Source organism: Aplysia californica, unplaced genomic scaffold, assembly GCF_000002075.1.
Source record: "Aplysia californica isolate F4 #8 unplaced genomic scaffold, AplCal3.0 scaffold00761, whole genome shotgun sequence".
NCBI classification, from domain to species: domain Eukaryota; kingdom Metazoa; phylum Mollusca; class Gastropoda; order Aplysiida; family Aplysiidae; genus Aplysia; species Aplysia californica.
In genome coordinates, this window is record NW_004798031.1 from 6,849 (window position 1) to 28,614 (window position 21,766).

At 37.2% G+C, this 21,766-nt stretch overlaps 1 protein-coding gene across 1 annotated transcript in view; it reads right to left on the reverse strand.

The window, feature by feature from the left end:
* Positions 1-21,766, reverse strand: part of LOC101855527 (cilia- and flagella-associated protein 251) — a gene marked incomplete at its 3' end in the record, with an annotated part of 31,970 nt that overhangs the window by 6,414 nt on the left and 3,790 nt on the right. Inside the window, 21 exon segments of the mRNA XM_013088557.2 lie at positions 405-578; positions 1,041-1,180; positions 1,951-2,027; positions 2,744-2,803; positions 3,260-3,315; positions 4,245-4,374; positions 5,471-5,539; positions 6,163-6,231; positions 6,756-6,846; positions 7,334-7,375; positions 8,548-8,713; positions 9,741-9,899; positions 10,879-10,987; positions 11,721-11,824; positions 12,307-12,453; positions 12,833-12,931; positions 13,331-13,344; positions 15,256-15,283; positions 15,852-16,154; positions 16,506-16,546; positions 20,327-20,386. Of these exon segments, the coding sequence (XP_012944011.1) occupies positions 405-578; positions 1,041-1,180; positions 1,951-2,027; positions 2,744-2,803; positions 3,260-3,315; positions 4,245-4,374; positions 5,471-5,539; positions 6,163-6,231; positions 6,756-6,846; positions 7,334-7,375; positions 8,548-8,713; positions 9,741-9,899; positions 10,879-10,987; positions 11,721-11,824; positions 12,307-12,453; positions 12,833-12,931; positions 13,331-13,344; positions 15,256-15,283; positions 15,852-16,154; positions 16,506-16,546; positions 20,327-20,386 (2,138 nt within the window).

A 21,766-nucleotide genomic window follows, 5' to 3' on the forward strand; every position in this document is an offset into this window, starting at 1 on the left:
AAACAAGTCAAATTAATAAATAGATAAATAAATAACTAAATAACTAAATAAATATGATGATCAGATAATTTCAATTTTCATTCAGATTTCCATGGGCAGAGATGCATTAACTCTATCTATACGTCGTGTTTTACTATCGTACCCATACGACATGGGGAACTCTGCGCTACCACTTTCCAAAGAGGAAATTTACTCGTTCATCCAATCTGTACGCTTTGCATAGCAGTCTGTCCAAATGATTTTTTGAGAAATACTGAAAGTTTCAAAGAGATCTTCGTACTAGAAGTATTCTAAAATGTGAAAAATACAACAACGGGGGTACAAAATGACCCCAGGGCGTACGGACAGGGTTAACTAGCTATGAATGGAGTCTTGATGCCAGGTACAAGGTACATGTGACATACCAGCATCCTGTCCTCACCCAAAGTGAGCAGTTTGGGTTCATTTGTGTCCAGGTGAGTTCCAAAAATGAGGTCTTTGATAGGCTTGTAGTGCGACCGGTAGCGGCCATGCCAGATGTAAGGATTCCGTCCTTGTTTCCGCTGCCGTTTAAAAACAGTGACAGCAAAACCTGCATCCTGTGAGTGACATTTCATACAAAATTTGTAAGAACAATTGCATTCAGTTGCTAATGAGAACTAAAAAGAACCACATCAAATTAATCACAACTATATTGTGCTGGTGAATGAGCACTACAATAGTCACAACATTTTGTCTTAAGTAAGACCTCAGCAGTATAAAGAGTGGAGACAAAGAATCAGAAAAACCAGTAAATTTACGGTTCAACAATATTTGTCTTAAGACTACAGAAGTAGGAAGAGGGGAGACAAGTTATCAGAAAAACCAGGGTGTTTATGGTTTAACGCTTTGTCTTAAGACAACAGCAGCATAAAGAGGGAAATGAGGTATCAGAAAAACCAGGAGGGTTATGGTTCAACAATTTGTCTGAAGACTCTCACCAGTACAAAAAGGGGAGAAAAGGTGTCAGATTAACGAGGCGGTTAACAGTTCAAAGATGTAGTCTCCCTGTCATCGCTTACCGCTGTTGCAAAGTATGTTGAGTTGTGTGAGAAGGCAATGTGCGTGATGGTGTCTTTGGCATATCTGTAGGGCTCTGCCAGCTGATCCAACAAGGCCACAGAGTCCACCAGGAAAACAGCTCCATTTGTGCAGCCAAGGGCTAAAAATAGAAATAAAGAACAGGGAAATTGATGATGACAAAAAATGTTTCAGAAAAGAACATTCTGTTCGTTATCAGTTTCATCTGAAAACTATCAAAGAAATCAGCGAATATTAAGTATAAATGATCTTATTTCAATATTTCTTTACTGAGGGGGGGGGGGGGGGGAGAGAGAGTGAGAGAGAGAGAGAGAGAGAAAGAGAGAGAGGGAGAAAGAGAGAGAGAGAGAGAGAGAGAGAGAGAGAGAGAGAGAGAGAGAGAGAGAGAGAGAGAGAGAGAGAGAGAGAGAGAGAGAGAGAGAGAGAGAGAGAGAGAGAGAGAGAGAGAGAGAGAGAGAGAGAGAGAGAGAGAGAGAGAGAGAGAGAGAGAGAGAAAAGCCCATACACTCGGTTGAAGAAAAAAGTCCGAGGCATAAATGAACAAATAAAAAATAGAAAATCAGCAAAAGTAAAGAGACCATCGGGAGGTCTGCTTCATTTTTATTATTTATCATTGCTTAGTTACTTAGTGACCAAAAAATTATGTGATCTTTCACTACAGAGAAGAAAGATTCTTCACTCACTTCTAGCACTCAAGTGTTCTGATAAGTTTTAGGCGAGGAACTAAAATTCATTTCAGGCTTAGGAAATGATCTCTCTATCATGACGTATGAAATTATTTCATTAGAGAAAAAAAAATCACATAAGTGGCTATGTAAAAAATTAGTATCTCATCAAAATAGCAGCATAAAGTCCTCAAGAAGATCAATTAATTTCAAAGCAAAAACTCACCAATGTACAAGCCCTTTGGGTCAAAGGCACAGGTCTGAATGTGCAGTTTGTCAAACATTCTTGACGCCACTGTTTCTCTGTGAAAAATATGTGATGAAAGTAGAGACAGAAATACTTAATTAGGTCTAATAAACCAAAATCATAATTTCGACATTAAAAAACCTTAACAGATTTAACCTTCTTTAAATGATTGTAATCGAGTATAATTGATTAGTAATTGACTGTTCATGTTTATCACTCATTGACACAATTTAGATCATTTATGAGGTAGGCTTCTTTAATCATTCCCATCAGAGCCAACCCTTGCAGAAGAGGACATGGTATACCAGCAGACGTGCAGAAATATCTGACAAAGTAACTTCCCAAAGTGTTCTCCACATGCAACAACAAACAGCCTAATGACTATACCACAGATGCAGATGCATCCTTCTTTGTAACAGCTTAAAGGAATCTTTCATTTTTCCAAACACCACATTCGAAATTTATAACAAGGTGTAACTGTTGTACAAAGAGGAGCCTACATTCACCATAATCTAAGTTTTGTAGTATCGTCATGATAAATAATGTAGTCATGATAAATAATGTATGACAAGTAATATGATAAAAAATAAGTGACTCAAAAACTGAAAAGCTATGCCTTCTACTCGAATAAATCTTGCCTTTTGTAGAAATATATTCTCCTAATTCTAAAGACTGTAGACTTATAATAACATTTTACAATAAACTTTAAAAAAAATGAAAACAACAAATTAGAAAATAATTTTAAATGTTAAAAAAAAAAGGAAAGGCTTACTTTGTACGATAGTTCCAAAGTTTCAATAATCCAGAGTAGCTTCCCATGGCAATGATGGGCCTGCAGATGAAGAGATTATGGGGAAGTTGAGCAAATTTACTGTGGTCTGTGGGTATAACAATGGCTCTATGATCATACTATTGATGAATGGTGTGAAAGTATTTTTTGCATGTGAAGCTAACACATATGTGTAAAGAATACAAGTCTTGAACTGTTCATACACCAAAACTAGCTCTTTATAATATTTATAAAATCTTTAAAAACTGTTACATTTCAATCATGTCTCAATAAAAGCCCTGCATTAAGATTACAAGGTATTCATAGTAACATCACAGTGATGAAAAAATAAAAAACTATAATCTTGCCAACTATCATTTAGCATTTAAATACCTCAATACCTCAAATAGTAGTACAGTAACAAAGCAAATTCTGTCTTCAATGAAATAGCAATTTACAAAACAACAGTCCTTAAACAGAAATGGAAGCATAAAATCAAGTGTAAAAAACAAAACTTACAGTTTTGGGTGGGCTGCCAGGGCATGCACTGCTGCATCATGCTCTCTGTGTATCACCTGAAAGGGCAGAGGACAAAACAAAGACATTGCGAATAAATAATTATCCCAGGCAAGTTCTTCAACACAGAAAATTTACATTTTTTAACCTTCTGCATCAAGAACTCAAATGAATGGTTGTCATGATTAAAAAGGCATGGAGCTGATTTGTAAAGAAATAATAGAAAATACATTTTTTAAAAAGTTATCAAGACATTTCCAGATCTGAATATAAGTGACGAACAAAAAGGTCAGAATACATTAAGATATCCAAAATATTGTTTAATAAATCAACAACATAGCTCATATTTAACATCCTACAAACACATACTATACAACCTTTCCTTCAAAATGTATTTTAGCTTCTTAGAATTGGGAAAAAAAAAACCCTTCGAAAAAAATCAGTCCTTGGCACTTGAATGTTAACTCTTTATCTCTGGCAAGCCGCTCCTAGCAGCTAGCAGTCAGAACCGTTGTGCCGGTGAGCCATTGACAGAGGCTCGGCCACATTCCTTTATGACGACGTCGACATCAAATTACTTTTCAACAGTTGCCAAAAACAGGTCTCTTTTATTGGGACTTCATTCGTTAGATGAAGAACTATCAAAATAGATTGAATTCTAGTTTTGATTTATTGACCCATTTAGTGACATTTTTGTTATTTTTAGATTAAGTACCAAAAAGGGCTACGGTACAGTGGGTTTACCCCTCTCGGAAATAAATAGTTAAAGAAAAAAACAAAAATGAAAGGTCATTCAAAATCACAATATTTATAAACCAATGCTTTAAAAAAAGGTGCAAAGTTAGAATTTCATCAAACTGAAAAGAATAGCTTAAAATGCTATAATCATATAACGATAGCAACAAATATTTTCCTAATACTGGAAAAAAAAAATCCCCCAAAGTTTCAGTTCAGAGTTTATGTATTTCTCCTTTCACAAGAGGCTTACCTTGAACTTACTGCCGTCTGTGTTGACATTCCCATACACGGCAATAGCTGTTCCCACCACAAAATCCCTCACAACAAAAGGTTTTGCTGATTTAGTGGCATCGGAGGGGAACTTTTGGCCTTCAGAGGGTCTGTAAAAGAGGTATTAAATAACATACTAGAGACACTCCATAAAGAAATATCAGTAACGTTACCTTTTCCTTATCTGCCTGATATTTGTTGAGTAATAACATGGCTATAATCAGGCTTATGTGCTTCTTTTAAACTTATGCAAAAAAGAAAGAAAACAAACAACAATGCACGCTTTTTAAACATCATGACATAGTCTTCCAATATTATCAACCTCATTTAAAAAGAAAAACGTGTTCTAAATTCTCTTGAATTGCTCATGTTTAAGTCTGAACATATCAATTCATTTTCAGTTCAGCTAACTCTTTTCTTAACTCACTCAATCGCGGGAGTTTTTCCCTAAATTGCACCCAGAAACCAGTCATTTTGGCATTTATAATGTAAGGGCCCACAGTAACCATAAATATAACCCAATAGCTTTGAAATTTGGCACAAAGTACAACTTAAATGGATCTTTAGATATACCAAATTTGAAGTGTAGCTTTAGTAGTTTTGGTTTGAGGTGTTGTACAATTTTGGCATTTCTGGGGGCTTATTATTTTCTTTCATGGCCGAATGAGCAAGAGTCAGCCTACATTGATATTCAAAGAATATACTTGTGTGTGTATAGATCTATATATTGTTTCTCATGTAAAATAAAGACTGTTGAATACTTTCATGAATTTTAAAAAATGTACCGGTACATTTTACAAAGGCAGAGAGAATCAATTGCGAGACATTCTCAGCTGATCAGTGTAACAAAAGTGCTGAAATTGCCTTCATAAAAAGTGTGATTTCTCTGTGGGTGATGACAGTAGAAACAAAATTCCAGCACCCCTCTAGGCAGAATTTGCCGGCGAAATAATAAAGTGACATTATATAAAACTTGAGGCCATTTTCCAAAACAAAATAACTAGTAAACGGAACAAAACTATGGAACTAATCCGAGTTTGTTGAGGGATTGAACGCAGCCTGCGAGCTGACCAAGATATCTCAGTCACGGGATTGAATGAGTTAATGCTCATATGTCCACTTAGCACCGATTCAAAACTAAGCATATAGGCAAGGAGATCGTGTTTAGCTTCAAACAGAAAGCATTCTGTATGTTTGGTAACTTACATTGGCACAAAATCTGGCATGTGGGCGAAAGAAATAGCAGTGCAGGGTCCAGTGTGGAAATCAGCATACCTGGATGGAAGAAAGTCAAATCAAAATATTACCTACAAGTATTTATTATTAACAAATCATGTCTTAGATGTTAAAAGTGTATATCCTCAAAATCCACAAAGTAATTTTTCTTGGCAAAAATATCTCCCCACCTTAAATACACACAAATTATACTTTTCATGTCATCTTTCATTTTTATACAGGCATTACGGTACAATCATTTGCCACAAACACCCATTATTTATTGATATATTAAGATATTCTCAGATTAGCCATAATTATATATTTTTAAAAAATACACAGTTCACCTGATTTATCCCAGTTCTCCTTCCCAAAACACCCTCCCTGCCACCTTACTCCTCTCCCCTAGCCAAATGCTCTACAGGCAGCTGCTCTACTCTTTTCCCTTCCCAAAACACCCTCTTAACAGCCTTACCCCTTCTATGAGGTGACACAACTCATTTCCTAGAACCACCCAATTTTAATTTTTGAAAAGCAAAACATCCCATTTTCTAATGCCCAGGTACATCCCACTGCTATCTACTATCTTATTTCTTAGGTGACAAAATAAGGATGACAAAACATGGAGCGACCAGTGCTTTTTATAATTTATTATGGAAATTCATAAATCCGTCTGTTCTCACCAGTAGATCAGTCTCAGCCCTTGATCATAAAATTTCACATGGCCTGCAGTGTCACCAAGCACAATGTAGCTGAATAAGAAAAAAAAAAGAAGAGCACCAATGATAAGTAGGTCAACTTTCAAGTATTAAGCACATTAAACTCTACTCACTTGCACTCCTGATAACATGGCAAAGAATATGTACAGGCATGGAAGACAGAAATTTATGTATCGCAGACAGTTGAAAAAAACGAAATCTTTTAAGCAATATTTTTCGTACCCATGTAAAATTACATTTAACTTTTTAATTCACAAGATCTGAAAAGTCCCAGCCTTCTGAGGGTTAGGTTCACAGCTTTAAAAATGTCGATGTGTATGCATCAATGGAATAATTTAGCGTATCTCTTACATGTAAAGTGCATCAAAGTTGACGAACACCAGTGCAATGAAAAATGAAATTCTAGTGAGGTGAAGGTACTATTTACATATTAGTATTTGACGTTTATTCAACATCTCATCTTTCCTAGATTGTATAAAGTAGGATTAAGAGACCAAAAGTTTGTCTTATCCTGTGTTTATTTTTGCTTATACTTTTTCAACAACAAGATCACTTACTTGTCTGTGGTAGTGAGAACATTGATTCCTTTATCATGGACCTTGATGATTTTCAGTGGCTTCTTGTCGGCTGATTGGTTGACATCCATGACTGTGGACCAGATAAAAAACAGCTAGTTATGTTAGGTGTTATCTTGAGAAAACCTGCTTGACACTAGCCCAAGTTATTAAGTGTTACTTTTGTTCCATTAACCTTTCTTTTCGTTTTCAATCTTCACTGAAACGTAATAATCTGCATGTACACAGTAAATCAATTTTAAGAATAAATACTTTTTCAAAATTTTGGAAGCAGTCAAATGAGAACTGTTGTTTTTAAATGTTTGTTAATGTCATTTGTTTGCATCCTTTTTCCTCTCTAAAGAAATTGTTTGCAATAATATCCTCTCAAAGCTGGGCAAACAGTAGCAGTATTAAATAATTTGCATAAAATTGTAACTTTCTAAAGTACTGATACGCTGTAGAGAAAATAATTCTTTAAAAAACGAATGAAAACAAAAACAGAATAATTTAAAACAGCATTCTCAACAGTATCAACAGTAAATGAACTTCAAACACGGAAGTGTGAAAGCAATTTTTACTTGGTAGTCCTGTCCACACATCTACCTCTGGTTTCTCGTACACTTTGGGACAGAGCATAGAGGGAATAAAACTTTACTTTTTTTTTGGGTAAGTGTTTTACGGCGCTCGCAACTGCAGAAGGTCATACGAGTGCAGGGGACACACCAAACATTTTCAATTGGGAGGAAATTTTGAATTTTGCTGGGGTGGCGGCCAAAGGCTACTCTTATAGAAGAACCACCAAGGGATCTTTAACGTGTGCAACTTGCACACGGGACCTCAGAGGTTTTCGCCCTTGTCCTAGAAGGCTAGGTGGAGATCTTTCCTACTAGAAGATCAAGGGTGTGGCTGAAAGACAGCAGTAAGAGGGAGCCAAGAAGTAGCAGTAGAAAGGCTGCAGGAACAGTCAGGAGTCCAAAGGAGGGGGCAAAGGAGGTGAGGGGGTGGGGGGAAGAAAGTGGAAATGAAAGCAGACAACAGAATAATGCAAGACAGAAGGAAAGAAGGTGAAAGGAGAAAATTTTAGAGAAGAAAATTTTTTCAGTCACTACCAGGATTCGAACCCGGGACTTTTGAATGAGAGGCAAACATCTCAACCTCTAGGCCACGAGAGTCCCTAATAAAACGTTACATGTGAGCAAAAAACGAGTATTTTATGATACGTGTAATATTTAAAAAAAATTTCAACTGCTGTTGTACAGTGTTCTGGTAGTTAACATAGCCTATCACAGAAAGCAAATTATATAATGAACTGAGAAGCATATAAAAGATACAGGAACTAGGCGTATGAAATAATAAAATTGCAAATCTTTTTCAGTTCAGAAGAACAGTAAAATAATCATCTGTCAATAGATGCTATGCAAGTCTTCTACAGATAATCATGACAATGATGATGATCATCATCATGATTAGTGCGAAACATTGAAAATATTTTATAGAGTGGTATATGTTCACCTACGTAAGTTGCTACTAATTTTGGGGTTTTTCTTCTTTATCATCATGCTTTCAACAATGATGATGATGACGTTCCTGAAAAAAGTCATAAGGGTGAAAGGTTGAACAAATTTTATAATGCCATCAAACTTAAATTTCTCAAGTCTCAACTAACTTTTTCTTTTTTTCATATTGTACTGAAGATGATGATGATGAAGATGATGATGATAATAATGATGATGATGATGAGGATGATAATAATGATAATGATGATGATGATGATGATTTTACAGCTACTTACATTTGGACAGGGGCTTGTTGTTATCCCAGACCACTAAGTTTCCAATGGAGGTGGCTGTAAGAGCTCGAGCAATACCAATCTGGAAGACGGACTGGCTGTAGCGACCTACAGGTTTATTGAAGTCGCTGTCGGTCAGTGGAGGCGCATAATAGTTCATAGTCGTGTCCTGGATGGCAGAACAAGGAATGCAATACAAACTGATTTTTCAAAACAACATTTGTTGTCATGTTTACTGATTTCAATTTTATTACAAATAACTTAACACTTTGCCCCAACAGGACGCCAATCGGTGACGGTGTGATAGGTGACGGTGTGATATAGCATGTACTGAATTTGTATCCTCGTCCGTGGGGATAACTATTCCATGCTCTCTGTGCTGTGTGGGCGGAAAGTGTTAAGGCTAAATTTCATTAAATGGCCACTGTATCGGAAAAATAAAGTAAAGTAAAGCTAAATTTCACACATGATCCTGTGGCTCCAACAAATACGATCTTTAATTCATTACATCATCCCAAAAACCTTGTGCAGTACCATAATTTCTTTATTTAAAAATGTATGTTGAACAATTCACAATAATAATGTACTGGCCTATAGTGGATTATTTTCTATGTATATATATTTTTTTAAAAATGTTTTACAGCGCTTGTAACTGCATAAGGTCATATGAGCGCGTGGGACACACTAAACTTTCAGTTGGTAGAAAATTTTGAATTTTGCCCGGTTGGCGACCAAAGTATACTCTTATCGATTTTAGACCACCAAGGGATCTTTATGTGCGCAACTTGCACACGTGTGGATTATTTGAAAGTGGGAATACTTTGTTAGATCAAGGTGGACAACTGTATGAACTTGCCCAGCAAGCCTTTATCAAGAAGCATCCATGAAAGGATTTAAATCCAGTCCACTGTCACTGTAGCCAAGTATCTTAAATATGAGATAACAGCAGCTATCCAGAAAAACTTTGAGGTATTTTCATCTGGAAACAAACTGCATGATGGGGTATCAGTATTACAAAATCGAAAAGGGAGAAAAGGATGCATAAATTTATATTGAAGCTGGAAGTAGCATTTCAGCAGGAAACGAGAGACTCCGTCAAGACAAAAACAACACCCTCCCCCCCAAAAAAAACCCCTAAACAAACAAAAAAGCAACCTCTCATTCATTGGTAAAATCAACGCTGTTTCCCTACTCACCCAGTGGTAGAAGAGAACCTGAGTCTCGCTGTTTGTGACTACGTGGTGGATGTCCGTGGGGTCAAAGTAGATAAAGTTCTGCATGCCGTATTCAGGTTTGAGGTCAGCAGAGCACAGAGGGACGTCTCCATCCACAGTCCAGTCCCAGATAGCCAAGGTCTGATCAAACAGTGAAAAAAGGAAACACTTGAAACATCACTACAGTTTCATCAAAACCTCTTTAAAAGTTCAAGTATGAATATTATATAGCTCGTAATTTGGAGAACATATTCAAGTTTTATACAATTACAAAAGTAAATATTAAAAAAAAAAGTCTATCCATTTGAAAGGTGGTAAACCCTTCACAAAAAATCCCACATCATTGCTGCATTCACTATCCCTTTTACACACAAAAACGACACCCCCAGGGCGGTGCTACTGACTGAAGTGTCTCTAGGTCATTCCCAAAGGGTGACATTAACATGTTCTTATGCATAGTAGAATTGTTATTGGGCTGATTCATCAGTGTCATGCTCATAATTGTGCCTGAACTACAACAGGGAACTGCTGCTTTTTCTTTCCTAATCCTTGCTGTCGTCATTTTTCCTCTACTTCTTTTGTATGTTTGTCACACTCTTGCGACCCCCTAATTCCGGGGTGCCTTGATAGTCGAAGCAGCCTTTGTGCTGTTGAAGCTAGAGGGTTGAGTAGAGTAAGCCTGATTTCCTGTAAGGACTTCTCTGTTGACATATGGCGCTCATATGACCTTATGCAGTTGCAAACGCCGTAAAACCTTACTAAAACAAACAACACAAAATTGTTTTCTATACATTGAGTAATTATATACTCAAAAATATAAATAGGTGAAAAATAGCTTACTATGTGACATTTGTTGCTGGAAAATTAACCCAAATTACCAAGTTTTATGTTATTTTTTTTTTACAAAACCTCTCTGTAACATTCTTGCAAGGGCAAGTGAACTTTCTTTCAAAATGAGCAACTGTTATATTCTCTTTATACAGAACCTCAAAACAACTAAAATAAATAAGCACAGTAAATTAGAAAGAATCTTTCAGATTTGAAAAAGCCCAACATTTACGAGATTGACAACACCATCATCATTGCTACCTTTTCTATCATCACCACAGCTATTACTTACCTGCACTGGTAGAGCACTCATAGTTGCCAGATATCTGGAGTCTGGTGTCAAGGCCACAGCTACCACACCACCAGAGGGGTTTGGGTCAAACATGGTCTGGATTGGAGTGCTGGTGAAATACAAGATATTCTAGTCTTCTGATTGAACCGTTCAAAGAAAGGAGAGGTGGTAGATACTTTAAAAGCCTTACTGTTCAGTAGCTCTAGAGTAAAAATGCATTGTTTACTGAGCAGGTAAGACAAAACACATAAATTTAAGTTTCCCTTATCAACAATCGTCTGGTTAATCCTTTTTTTCAAAGATATTTAATATTTAGACTGTGGATGAATGACGATAAGGTGCCACCTGTTGCTCATGGCATTCCCTACAAACTTAGGAATTCAGAACTGGTTCAGGGTCCATTTTAACGCTGTTATCCTTGAAATGAATGTGTCTTTCCATGAGTTTCTTCGGACATTGCAATAGTAGTTTACCGTTGCCTATTGCTGGTCTGTGTACAGTTTTCTCTGCTACCTTTTGTCAACCACTAACAACCTACAAGACAGTGAGGGCTTTGGTAAGATTTCTGGTGCCTCCCGTTGCTAAGATGGGCCCTTCTTTGAGCGTTTGATGTATTCATTGAAGCACTTGTATACCCCCAGGGTTCTTTTGTACCCTTCGCAACCATCTTCCATTTGTTTGCAACTGTTTATCAGAGAGCCTCCATACCTGGAAGCTTTTCCCCTGTCCACCACCCGGGGACACACTGGGTTGGGTATGGGGACCCACACTACATCTTTAGCATCTCCCATCATTTTACCATCACATATACAACATTTCAGAGCCGGGGTCAGCTCACTCACCCTGTGTAGGTGTCCCAGATGTTGACCATGGCATCAGGGCCCACGTCTCCAGTGACCAGCCAGCGTTTGTCTTGTGACACGGCTGAGCATGTGATGGGGTTCAGCTGAAACAGGAGAATTGACCCAAAATTAGTTGAGATGAGATGCAATAAAGCGAGGGGACACGACGTGAAATGTAACAAATTGAGATGAGACTAAACAAAATGAAATGGGGTTAGTTTATATGAAATAAGATGAGGACAGCATGAGGAGAGGCCGAATGAAACAAAGTATACTTATAAGAAATGAGATGAGACAGGACAGATGAATGTGGACATATATAAATAGTGCAGATGGAAAGAGACAGTTGTAATTTTATAAAACACAGATTCAAATAGTCATACTATGAGAGTGATGTTCATTTGGAAATTCACACATGAGAAATAATTTTAACCTTACTCAATAAAGAGAAGAATGACAGGTCAAAGCAAATTGCAAAAGTAATAAATCATTTTTCCTCCAGCATCATGAAACAACAGTTAAACATTCTCTCATGAACAAAAACTTGTCAAACTTCTGTGAGAGTAGAGAAAACAAAAAAACTCACATGAGCTTGAAGGATGTGCTGCTTGTTGTTCTTGAAGTCGTACATGATCCCCACATGAGCGCACGGGTACATGATGGCTTGCCTCACACCGTCACTCAGGTTCAGGACAGGCACATTGCGGTTCAGGCCAAAGGACCACACAACATTCTGAAATTAATAAAAAGACAAGAATTTAAACAAATGTGACCATGTGACTATTTAGATGACCAAAAATGTATTCTTAGACAAGATTCTCACTCACAGTCACAAGTCATCTCTATATAACAGAGAAAGCCTTTAAAATAAGGAAATCAGAAGAACAGTCTTATACCCTCCTTATATATGCATTATCAGAAGATGATATTCTTATGGTTTCTCTTTATGAAACCATTAAATTAGATATTCAACATAGCATGCAAAAGATCAGCAGAATATTAGATATTAAGTAAATATAGGGTTAAACAAAACAGCTTAAAAAAAAAAAAACCCCAAGAAAAGGTAATTTTCAAATTGCTGATTAATTTGCAAACACAGTAAAATGACTAACCAGAGCAGATGTAGACATCTGACCCTCAATCTCGGTGTGAGATCTCATGGGTGTAGGAAGGTGCGGAGCTGGTGGCACTGCAGAAATATCCTCTGAAGTCTGATGAACACATGAGATGCAACTTTCTGGTTATTCTTAAAACAGCTACCAAAACAAAACAAAAAAACAAACAAAAACCAAATGACCCCCCCCCCCCCAACCCAGAAAGGAATAGAAATCAAACACCATGAAAAATAGAAAAGTTGAATGTTAAAAGCGACAAAAGTCAAAAACATTTACTTTTCTCTTAGAACCATTTCAAAAAGGCATTTCATATTGAATGGTATTTGTGTATAAAAGATATTAGATGAGACTGGACCTTATAGATTAAAAGACAAGAATAGCAAAGTTGCAAAAGCTTTTTAAAAAAATGATTTTACAGAAAAGGCATTAATGAAACATTTCCACCTTGTGTTACACATTGTTTATTGTAGTGAACTGATGTCTGGATATACTCACACTTGCTGGTGCATCTGAAAGCACAAAAAAAGATGACTTTCATTACACTCAGAGCTTTCTTCCAAATGTCTAAAAGAGCACTATTTAAAAAAAATAGAAATATTCATCATGAAACAGGAGTGACTTATATAAAAATATTATAGGTAACTTTTGTAAGTCGGAAAACAAAATGATGTTGTAAATTTTATTCATCAGCTATTAAGAATTCCTTGGTTCTTAGAACATATAAAGCATTCATTATAACAATAGAGTTGGACGGATGCTACAGGACAGGCTGAGCAAGGTCGCAGATTGGTATGAAGATTACAATGTGGTCATCAATCCAGACAAAGCACAGGTCATCTGGTGCTCACTCAACAACCGTACTGTGAAAGATCCTACCCCTCCAATTGTGTTAGACCACTTTCCTCATAGACTGATGGCATGAGTTGAAGTACCTGGGAAACACTCTGGTCAGGACACTTTCTTTCCAAAGACATATTGATAATGTTGCTGTCAGGGCTCGGAAGAGTATCAATGTGGCGAAAACCTTGGCTTCAGCGGGAATTCAACAGAGAGTTCTTTTTCTCATAATGCAGCTGGTGGTTCTGTCAGTCATAGACTATGGTCTGGGAATACTCTCTCTGTCCAAGACTCAGATAGACAGGTTGGAGAGAGTACAGAATGCAGCTAAGAGGGCCGTTCTAGGTTGCACAAAGAACACCCATGTAGTCTGTATGAGATACATCCTTGACCAGGCCAGCATTAGAGTGAGGCATAAAGTGGAACAGGCAAAGCTGTACTTGAAAGTTTTGGGAGACCCGAGGCACCCTTTGCATGACAACCTAAGCAGCATCAAAGGAAACAGGATCAAACGGGGCAGCTCATGGATGGCAGAAGCCGAACACTCTTTGAGGAAAGTTTGTGGCATCGATGAAATATGCTGTGGAAAGGAATGGTTTGAACTGAGCCCCAATTGCAGAAGCCTGGCCAACGTTCACATCACTATAGGTCGTGAAAGAAGGGAATGTGCTGCTGTCATTAACGACATGACATATGACAGTTAATTGAGGAGCATTCCAAGCCAGAGGACCCAGTGATCTATACGGATGGATCGGTCAGGAGGGGTAAGAGAAGTGGATGGAGTTTTGTGGTGTACAGTGGAAACAAAAAGGTTCATAGCAAGTCAAGGGCCATAGAAAGAACAACTTCAAGCATGAAAATGGAGATTGAGGCCATAACAAGAGCGCTTGGCTGGCTTCAAAATACAAGACCAAGAACTACCCATCTCATCATTGTCACAGACTCCCAGAGCATCCTGCGAAGGGTTGAGAAAGGGCTCCTTCGGAGTGAATGGATGAGCCCAATACAACACTTATCACTTAGAGCCATCACGTGGAAATTCTGTCCTGGGCACTCTGGAGTGAAAGACAATGAGGAGGCTGATAGGCTGGCAGGCAGTGCCGTGGTTAATAGTGAGGTGAAATTTGACAAAAAGGAGAAGTTTTGAAGATCCTGGAGAAAAAGTTGCGGGATGAAGAAGACAAGGAGACAAAAGAACACCACGCAATCATTAGGATGCGGGAAATGGGGATAGAGAGGGGAGAAGGAAGAAAGGAACGATTATCTGGAAAGGAAAGATGTCGCCATAATCAGACAGCCATCGGAACAATCAGTATAGATACCTTGCAGGCTTCGGTGCTGAGGGGAACTGAGCACTTATGGACCTGTCCGGTGTGTAATGACATTGTTGTCCAGGACAGGTTATACAGGTAATAATACAATGGAGTAGTTTCTAAACTTGTTACTTTAAAAAAAATGTAATACTAATACTTTTTTTTCTGCTCAAAGGATACAAATAATAGGCCTACAGTTGTGTACATGTCTTTTCCATTCCTTTTTCCAAACATAAATAAAGGGCAAAATGACAGAACAGAGAAACTTACTTGCACTTTGGTTCAAGTCTGACTGTTCCTGTAGAAAGTTATAAAAATAAAACACATTAGTCTGTACCTATGTCCAAGATATGAAGAGAGCCAATGGCATTTAAGGAGGGGATTTGGGGAGGTAAGAGGATGTGAGGAGACTATTAGGTTATTCAAGAGGCAGGACCTCTGATTTAACATCCCTCTCCAATGGGATAGTGTTACCAGAGGTTCAACCCTAAATATTCAAAAGATTTTTAACACAATATGGCCAACAAATGGCTTTAGCAATACCAACAGCAACATAGATACATGGAGCACCAAGAAATACACACTGTGCTACCTTAGAATTACAAATTCTATCTGAAATTTTTGGCCTTTTTGAGTTACTAAGACCATGAGATTAGAATCCAAATGTGTTATCCGGTCTTTCAAAACCATAAGATTATTCAGTCGTTATCAAGATATTGAAAGAATTGCCTTAAAAAAAGCTTGACATGTTGCGAAAACTTGACATGTTGCGAAACTTAAAATTTTCGCCATCAAATTTCTCAAAACTGGGTACTAAGCAGATAGAACTTGTCATTTTAGGGCAGCGACTTTCCATAAACCCTCACCTGTGTCAGCTGCAGCTGCTCCTCTCCCTCCAGCCCAGCCTCCTGTTTCTCCAGCTGAACATCCCCAGTCTGATCCCCAGCACCCTCCTGGGCCTGGCTGTCACCTGCCTCCTCCTGCGTTTCTCCGGTGGTTGCCTGTACCTCAGTCTCAGCCGCAGCCTCAGCCTCAGCTTCAGCCTCAGCAGTTTGTGGCTCTGTAACCTCTTGTTCTTGAGCTGCCGACTCTTCCATCTGTTCACCTTGCTCTTCTTTTTCCTCTTCAGCAACTTCCTGTTCATCTTTCTGTTCTTCTTCACCTGCCTCCTGCAGTGAAAGCATTTTCATAATAATTGCATTCGATAAGTGTCCAAAATTTTTTTTTCCTAACTTCAATTTGTTTGTGCTTTAAAAAAAAATTGTTTTATTTGTGTTGGGGAGGGTTACTGTTATCTTAAAAGAGATTTAGGAAGTTACATGGTTCATTTTCTTTAAAAAGATAAATTGTTGGGAAAAATTCCAGCCTCAAGAGGACATAGTGCTAAAATAGATAATTTTTACGAACTCACATTACTACTTTCCATTTTAAAATCTTGACACATAACAGCTGTCTTTTCATTTACATTTTCATGAAAGCTTTATTAAAAAAACTAACAACCCAAGCCTTGTAATATTTACCTGTTGGACAGCAGCTTCATCTCCTGCCTCTCCACTTTCCACTGTAGAAAGCAAAAAAAGATGATAACCAACAGGTGTACAAGATATTTCACCGCATGAACCTTTCTGATATTGACAGAAAAATATAGTGGGACCAAACATAATTTTCCCTCATTCTTTTCCATATCTTTCTTCTTGCCAACTACCAATACGCTTGCTGGATCACCAAAATCACTGTTCTATAAACGAAAGTAAAGTCTGAAATATTCCCTGAGTTGTGACATTTTTTTACTTCAAAGACAGGTAAAATTTATCAATGTTAAGGAGAGAGTAAATACTTACAAATCCCTTCCTTCTGAAGGTTCACGCAATTTCACTGTAACTCTTTTCAGCAGCTGTACGTGACGTTTTTAAACTTTTAATAAATTTTTCTTTTTTTAATGTCCAGAGTTCCGATTTTGGTGCCCAAATTTGTAATTTACATAAAAATTAGCTAAAATGGTAGAAATCGTGTTAAGCTTCAAGAAAAACAAAACAAGAAAAATGGGATGAGATGATGATGCTATAATGATCATGATGATGATATTGAAAATAATTTAAATTATTTTTTTTGAATGTTCCTGACGAAGCCCGTAGAGGGCGAAACGTTGAACGTATCATAAAATATTTTGGAAATCCTACCAAATCTCAACCTTTTTTATTCTCTGCTGTATACAATGATATTGAAGATGAAGATTTTTTTCTTTTCGTTTCCTTAATGGGCCTGGTGATCTCCACAAAGAAATTTTCGAGCAAGAGCGAGGCTCTTTTTCGGCTCCATTGTCATTATACTCAGAGGCACCTCCACTCGTCCAAATAACTTCATCCAAATTGCCATTGTCCCTGGACATTCAAACATATGTTTGACACCCTCCTTTTCAGGGCTGCATCTTCAGCAACGTGGGTGGTTGAGCTCTTCATTCACAAAGTTCTGATACCATCTCAAGCTCCAATGATGGTCCGATGATGATGATGATGATGATGATGATGATGATGATGATGATGATGATGATGATGATGATGATGACGATGATGATGATGATGATGATGATGATGATGATGATGATAAAGCATACGTGATGCGTCAAGATACAATATCCTATCCACAGCATACAGTTTGAGCCAAAAAACAATTCCAACACCTTAGGCTAGCAAGAGCAAAACCTTAATTTTTTTACTTAAAAGAGAGAATTTACAAAATGAAAAAGAAACTTTCATAAGATATTTGCATGGAGGAATAATAAATTCCAACTGGAGACATATTTTTTAGACAGCAGTCAGCCTCAAAACATGAAGGTTTACAGCATATTGCACCGACATAAGATTACGACAAAACAACAATCTAACTATATTAGTGATAGTTTAAAGTGAATCGAAACTGTAAGTTATTGATGAAGCTTAACCCTATCCGTACGCCTTGGGTCATTTTGTACCCCAGGGGTTGTATTCTTCACATTTTAGAATACTTCTAGCGCAAAAATCTCTTTGACATTTTCAGTATGTCAAAAAAAACACATTTAGACAAACTGCTATGACTGCTCTGTAAAGCGTAGGATCAGATTAACGAGTAAATTTCCTCTTTGGAAAGAGCGATAGTAAAACATGGCGTATGAATAGGGTTAATATTTTGACTCCGACTTCCTGTTTTGGTATCAGTTTATGCTGTTGCAAAACGTTTCAAAGAAATGTAAAGGCTTCATAATGAAAAAAAAAAATCAAAAGAATTTTTTAAAAATCATTTTCTCAGGAAATTGTTAATTTGACTTGTGCATTGATGCTTTATAAAGATAGTACACCAATATTAAAGTTAAAAGCATATTCGACATAAAATATTATGAAATTCATTAGTGCAAAGGTATTGACAAATGTAGAAATTGATGTTATGATGTAAAGCAGAAACCAGATAAAACAAGAGGGTATTGAGATGCCAATACTAGCACTATACATCAAAAAAGAAATCACCGTCAGTACACTGAAAAGGAAATCATCGTCAGTAATGGTTATCTAGATCTACTTGAGAAGACTACTTACCTGTACAAATTATAAAAGAAATACTTCTAAAGAGTACAATATTATTTTACTAGAGATCTAAGGAGCATAATAAAGAAGAGTGAAGAACAAAAGCAAGTTAGCAGCACATACTACATAATATATACAGTTTGTTTGAAACTGGGCAAACAGTTTAACTAGTAAGATATACAATATCAGCACTAATTAATCAAAATGTTTGTGTCATCCATATTACAAGGAAAGGGTTGCATACAAAGAATTATATCTTTAAACTGTGAGGTTAATCACTGACAATTAATGTATCTCAATTTGCTAGAATATGAGAAACATATGCACCACACTGAAGCATATGTGAGGCAGTGTGGTGAAATCAGGTCCTCGTCACAATAACTAAGTTGGAGAAACAGGCATTTTTCCATCAGTCATGAAATTATTATCAAATTTTTATTTTTTGGCTTAACCCATTGCACCTCAGCTACAAGTATATTAGTAGCTGCCGTGCGCTTCCGTCCACCGAGCTACAAGAATAGTCGTATCAAAATACCAATCCGCAAAATCGAGTTCAAACCACTCATTTAGGTTTCGATTGAAAATAATAGGTCGCTTAGCTTGTAAAAACTTTTGCTAGCTTGTTTCGATCCAGTTTTTCTTCAAGTACGAATTAGCTTTGTTGTTTTGTCACCGCAAATTACGACAAAAAAGTGAGTATTGAAATCTTCATGGATGAGAAGAAAAAAAAAACGGCCACAAAAAAACAACAGTGCCATGGCTATTTTTGTGTTTGTTGCAATACATGAACCATGTTTTTAGATTATTTTAGGCATAAGCGGCAAAGAAAGTGAAAGTGGACCTAGTTATAGAAAAACAAGGCAATCTGATTGATTTTAGTACCTTGAAAACTTCGAAGAAAGCTAGATCTAGACCATAGATTTACTATAAGTTGCTATGGCTAAATCAAGTGCTGATGAGTCGCAGTCGGACGAAGAATATATTGTTTTCTCTGCTCTTTCCTTCAACTTTCTCTCTAATAATATTTAAAAAACATCATATTGATACCCTAAATAGTTTGGGCACAATGCGTGTCTAAGTTTAGTGTGTTGAGTTCAGACTGATTTTTCACCCCGCTCGCGGAAAGCTTAGGTGGACACAAGTGTACTGCCGTGGCAACGCAGGGTGAACTGGGTTAACCTCTTTTATGTCCATATAAATGCACATTTCCATTTGAATTTTACTGAAAAACATGGATTAAAGGCTCAAAATATGTCATTTTTCAGTTTCAAAGACGCTTTAGCTATTGAAGTTACCAAACTTTGGCGGCAACTTTCTTTCACCACTGAAACCAGGCGAAGTAACTTCCTTCAATTGCTAAGATAAATGGATATTTATTTAATTGAAAGCAAGGCAAATAAATCATCTTTCAGATGATATAAATAACTCCACATTCCCAAAAATTGAAGAGCATCTGATTCCACCACGTCATAACACTTGTGACAGTTTTGGAAAAAAATATAAACTGAAAATAAAATGAAAATAGAATAAGTCAAAGAATCCATCTCAAGCAATGTATAAGTTTAGCGACAAAATGCTACATTTTGAATAACCATGAAAAAATGTAATATTATTAATACTATAATTCAAAAAAATCCCCTTTGAGTAATATAGGTTCAGAAGACTATGATGGAAGCAAAGAAAAAACAACCGAGAGTAAAACATTAATGCTAGGGTTATGGAAAGATATAGGAAATGTCAAATCTCAGGCTAGCAGAAAGTATGCAGAAGATTTCTTCTGCTACCTTGCTTTTCTTGACCTCCTTCTGTCACTAGCTGAGTGGCAGCAGTTTCTTCAGCATTTTCTGCAAATATTTATAAATGTTTGCATGCCATACTATTTAAATAATACCAAACCAATATACACAAAAGAATGAGCTTTACAGCATCTATAAAAAATTGTAAATGACTAGGGTTGCATCACTCATCATACTTTCAAAAAAAGCAAAACTTTATTCTGCTTAGGTCGATATATACAGTCAAACCTGAGAAAGACGGCCACCCATTTTGTCAAGGAGAAAAGTGGCCGTATAAGACAGGTGGCCGTCTTAAGCAGGACTGATCAAGATGAAGAAAACAAACACTTCCAATCTGAGGTCCCTGTCGAAAGTAGCCGCATTGTTGTTGTTTTTGTTGTTGTTGTTGTTGGCAAGTATTTTGTTTGTAATTTTTATTTTGTTGCTGATTTTGCTCAAGGGTGACGATAAAACAAAATCTATCAAACGAGGAAGACCGAGTGCCACGTTAAAACAAACACATGGGTCGCCACCTCTCGGAGAACGAGCGACGCTTCTGTCACAAGTTCAAGTTGACGTCCTTTGTTACTTCGTTACAGACTGGGTAAACAGTGACCACTCATCTCACTAACGATTTGTGTATGAGTTTTGGGTGGGGCTTATGGGTTTTGAGGGACCACACGCCTACCTCACAGGCAGCTGAAAATTGGTAGCTATTGGTCAACAGTGGGAGGAGCCTACGCATCATGATTGGTTGGAGGGACTACCTAACAACAACAACAGGTGATTAAATTATGACGGCTCGCCCACAACGCCAGGGGTCAATGCACAATTTATGACAAAACGAAATGGAGTCACTAAGGTGGCCGTCTAAGACAGGTGTTATTTCTTAGTGTGATAGGGGTTGTGTGTTACAATATGGTGGCCGTCTAAGACAGGTGTTATTTCTTAGTGTGATAGGGGTTGTGTGTTAAATTATTGGTGGCCGCGGCCGCATTGGACAAGAGCCCGTTTTACACAGTTAAATCATATAGAAAAAACGCAAGGGGGGGAAAGGAAAGTGGCCGTTTGTACAGGTGGCCATCTTATAGAGGTGGCCATCAGGGCAGGTTTGACTGTATAATATATATGTACAAACAAGGGCTAAAACACTAGCATACAAAGTTTTAATAGCATGAAAGAGCAGTTCTCAGTGTTACATTAAATGAATAAGTCAAATTTTTTCACAGAGATCTGTTAATTCTGAGGTGAAAAAAACAACAAAAACAAACCCTCTTGATCATTCTCAGTACCACATGCGAAAACAGATATCCAACCATCATCTGCTCCCACACTCACAACCCAAACTAATTCATGGTGTACATGACATTTGTACTATTCCAGATAAATGAGAGCATATGCAAATGCTTGAAGGATACTTATTATAGGTGGGGGGAAGGGAGGAAGGGG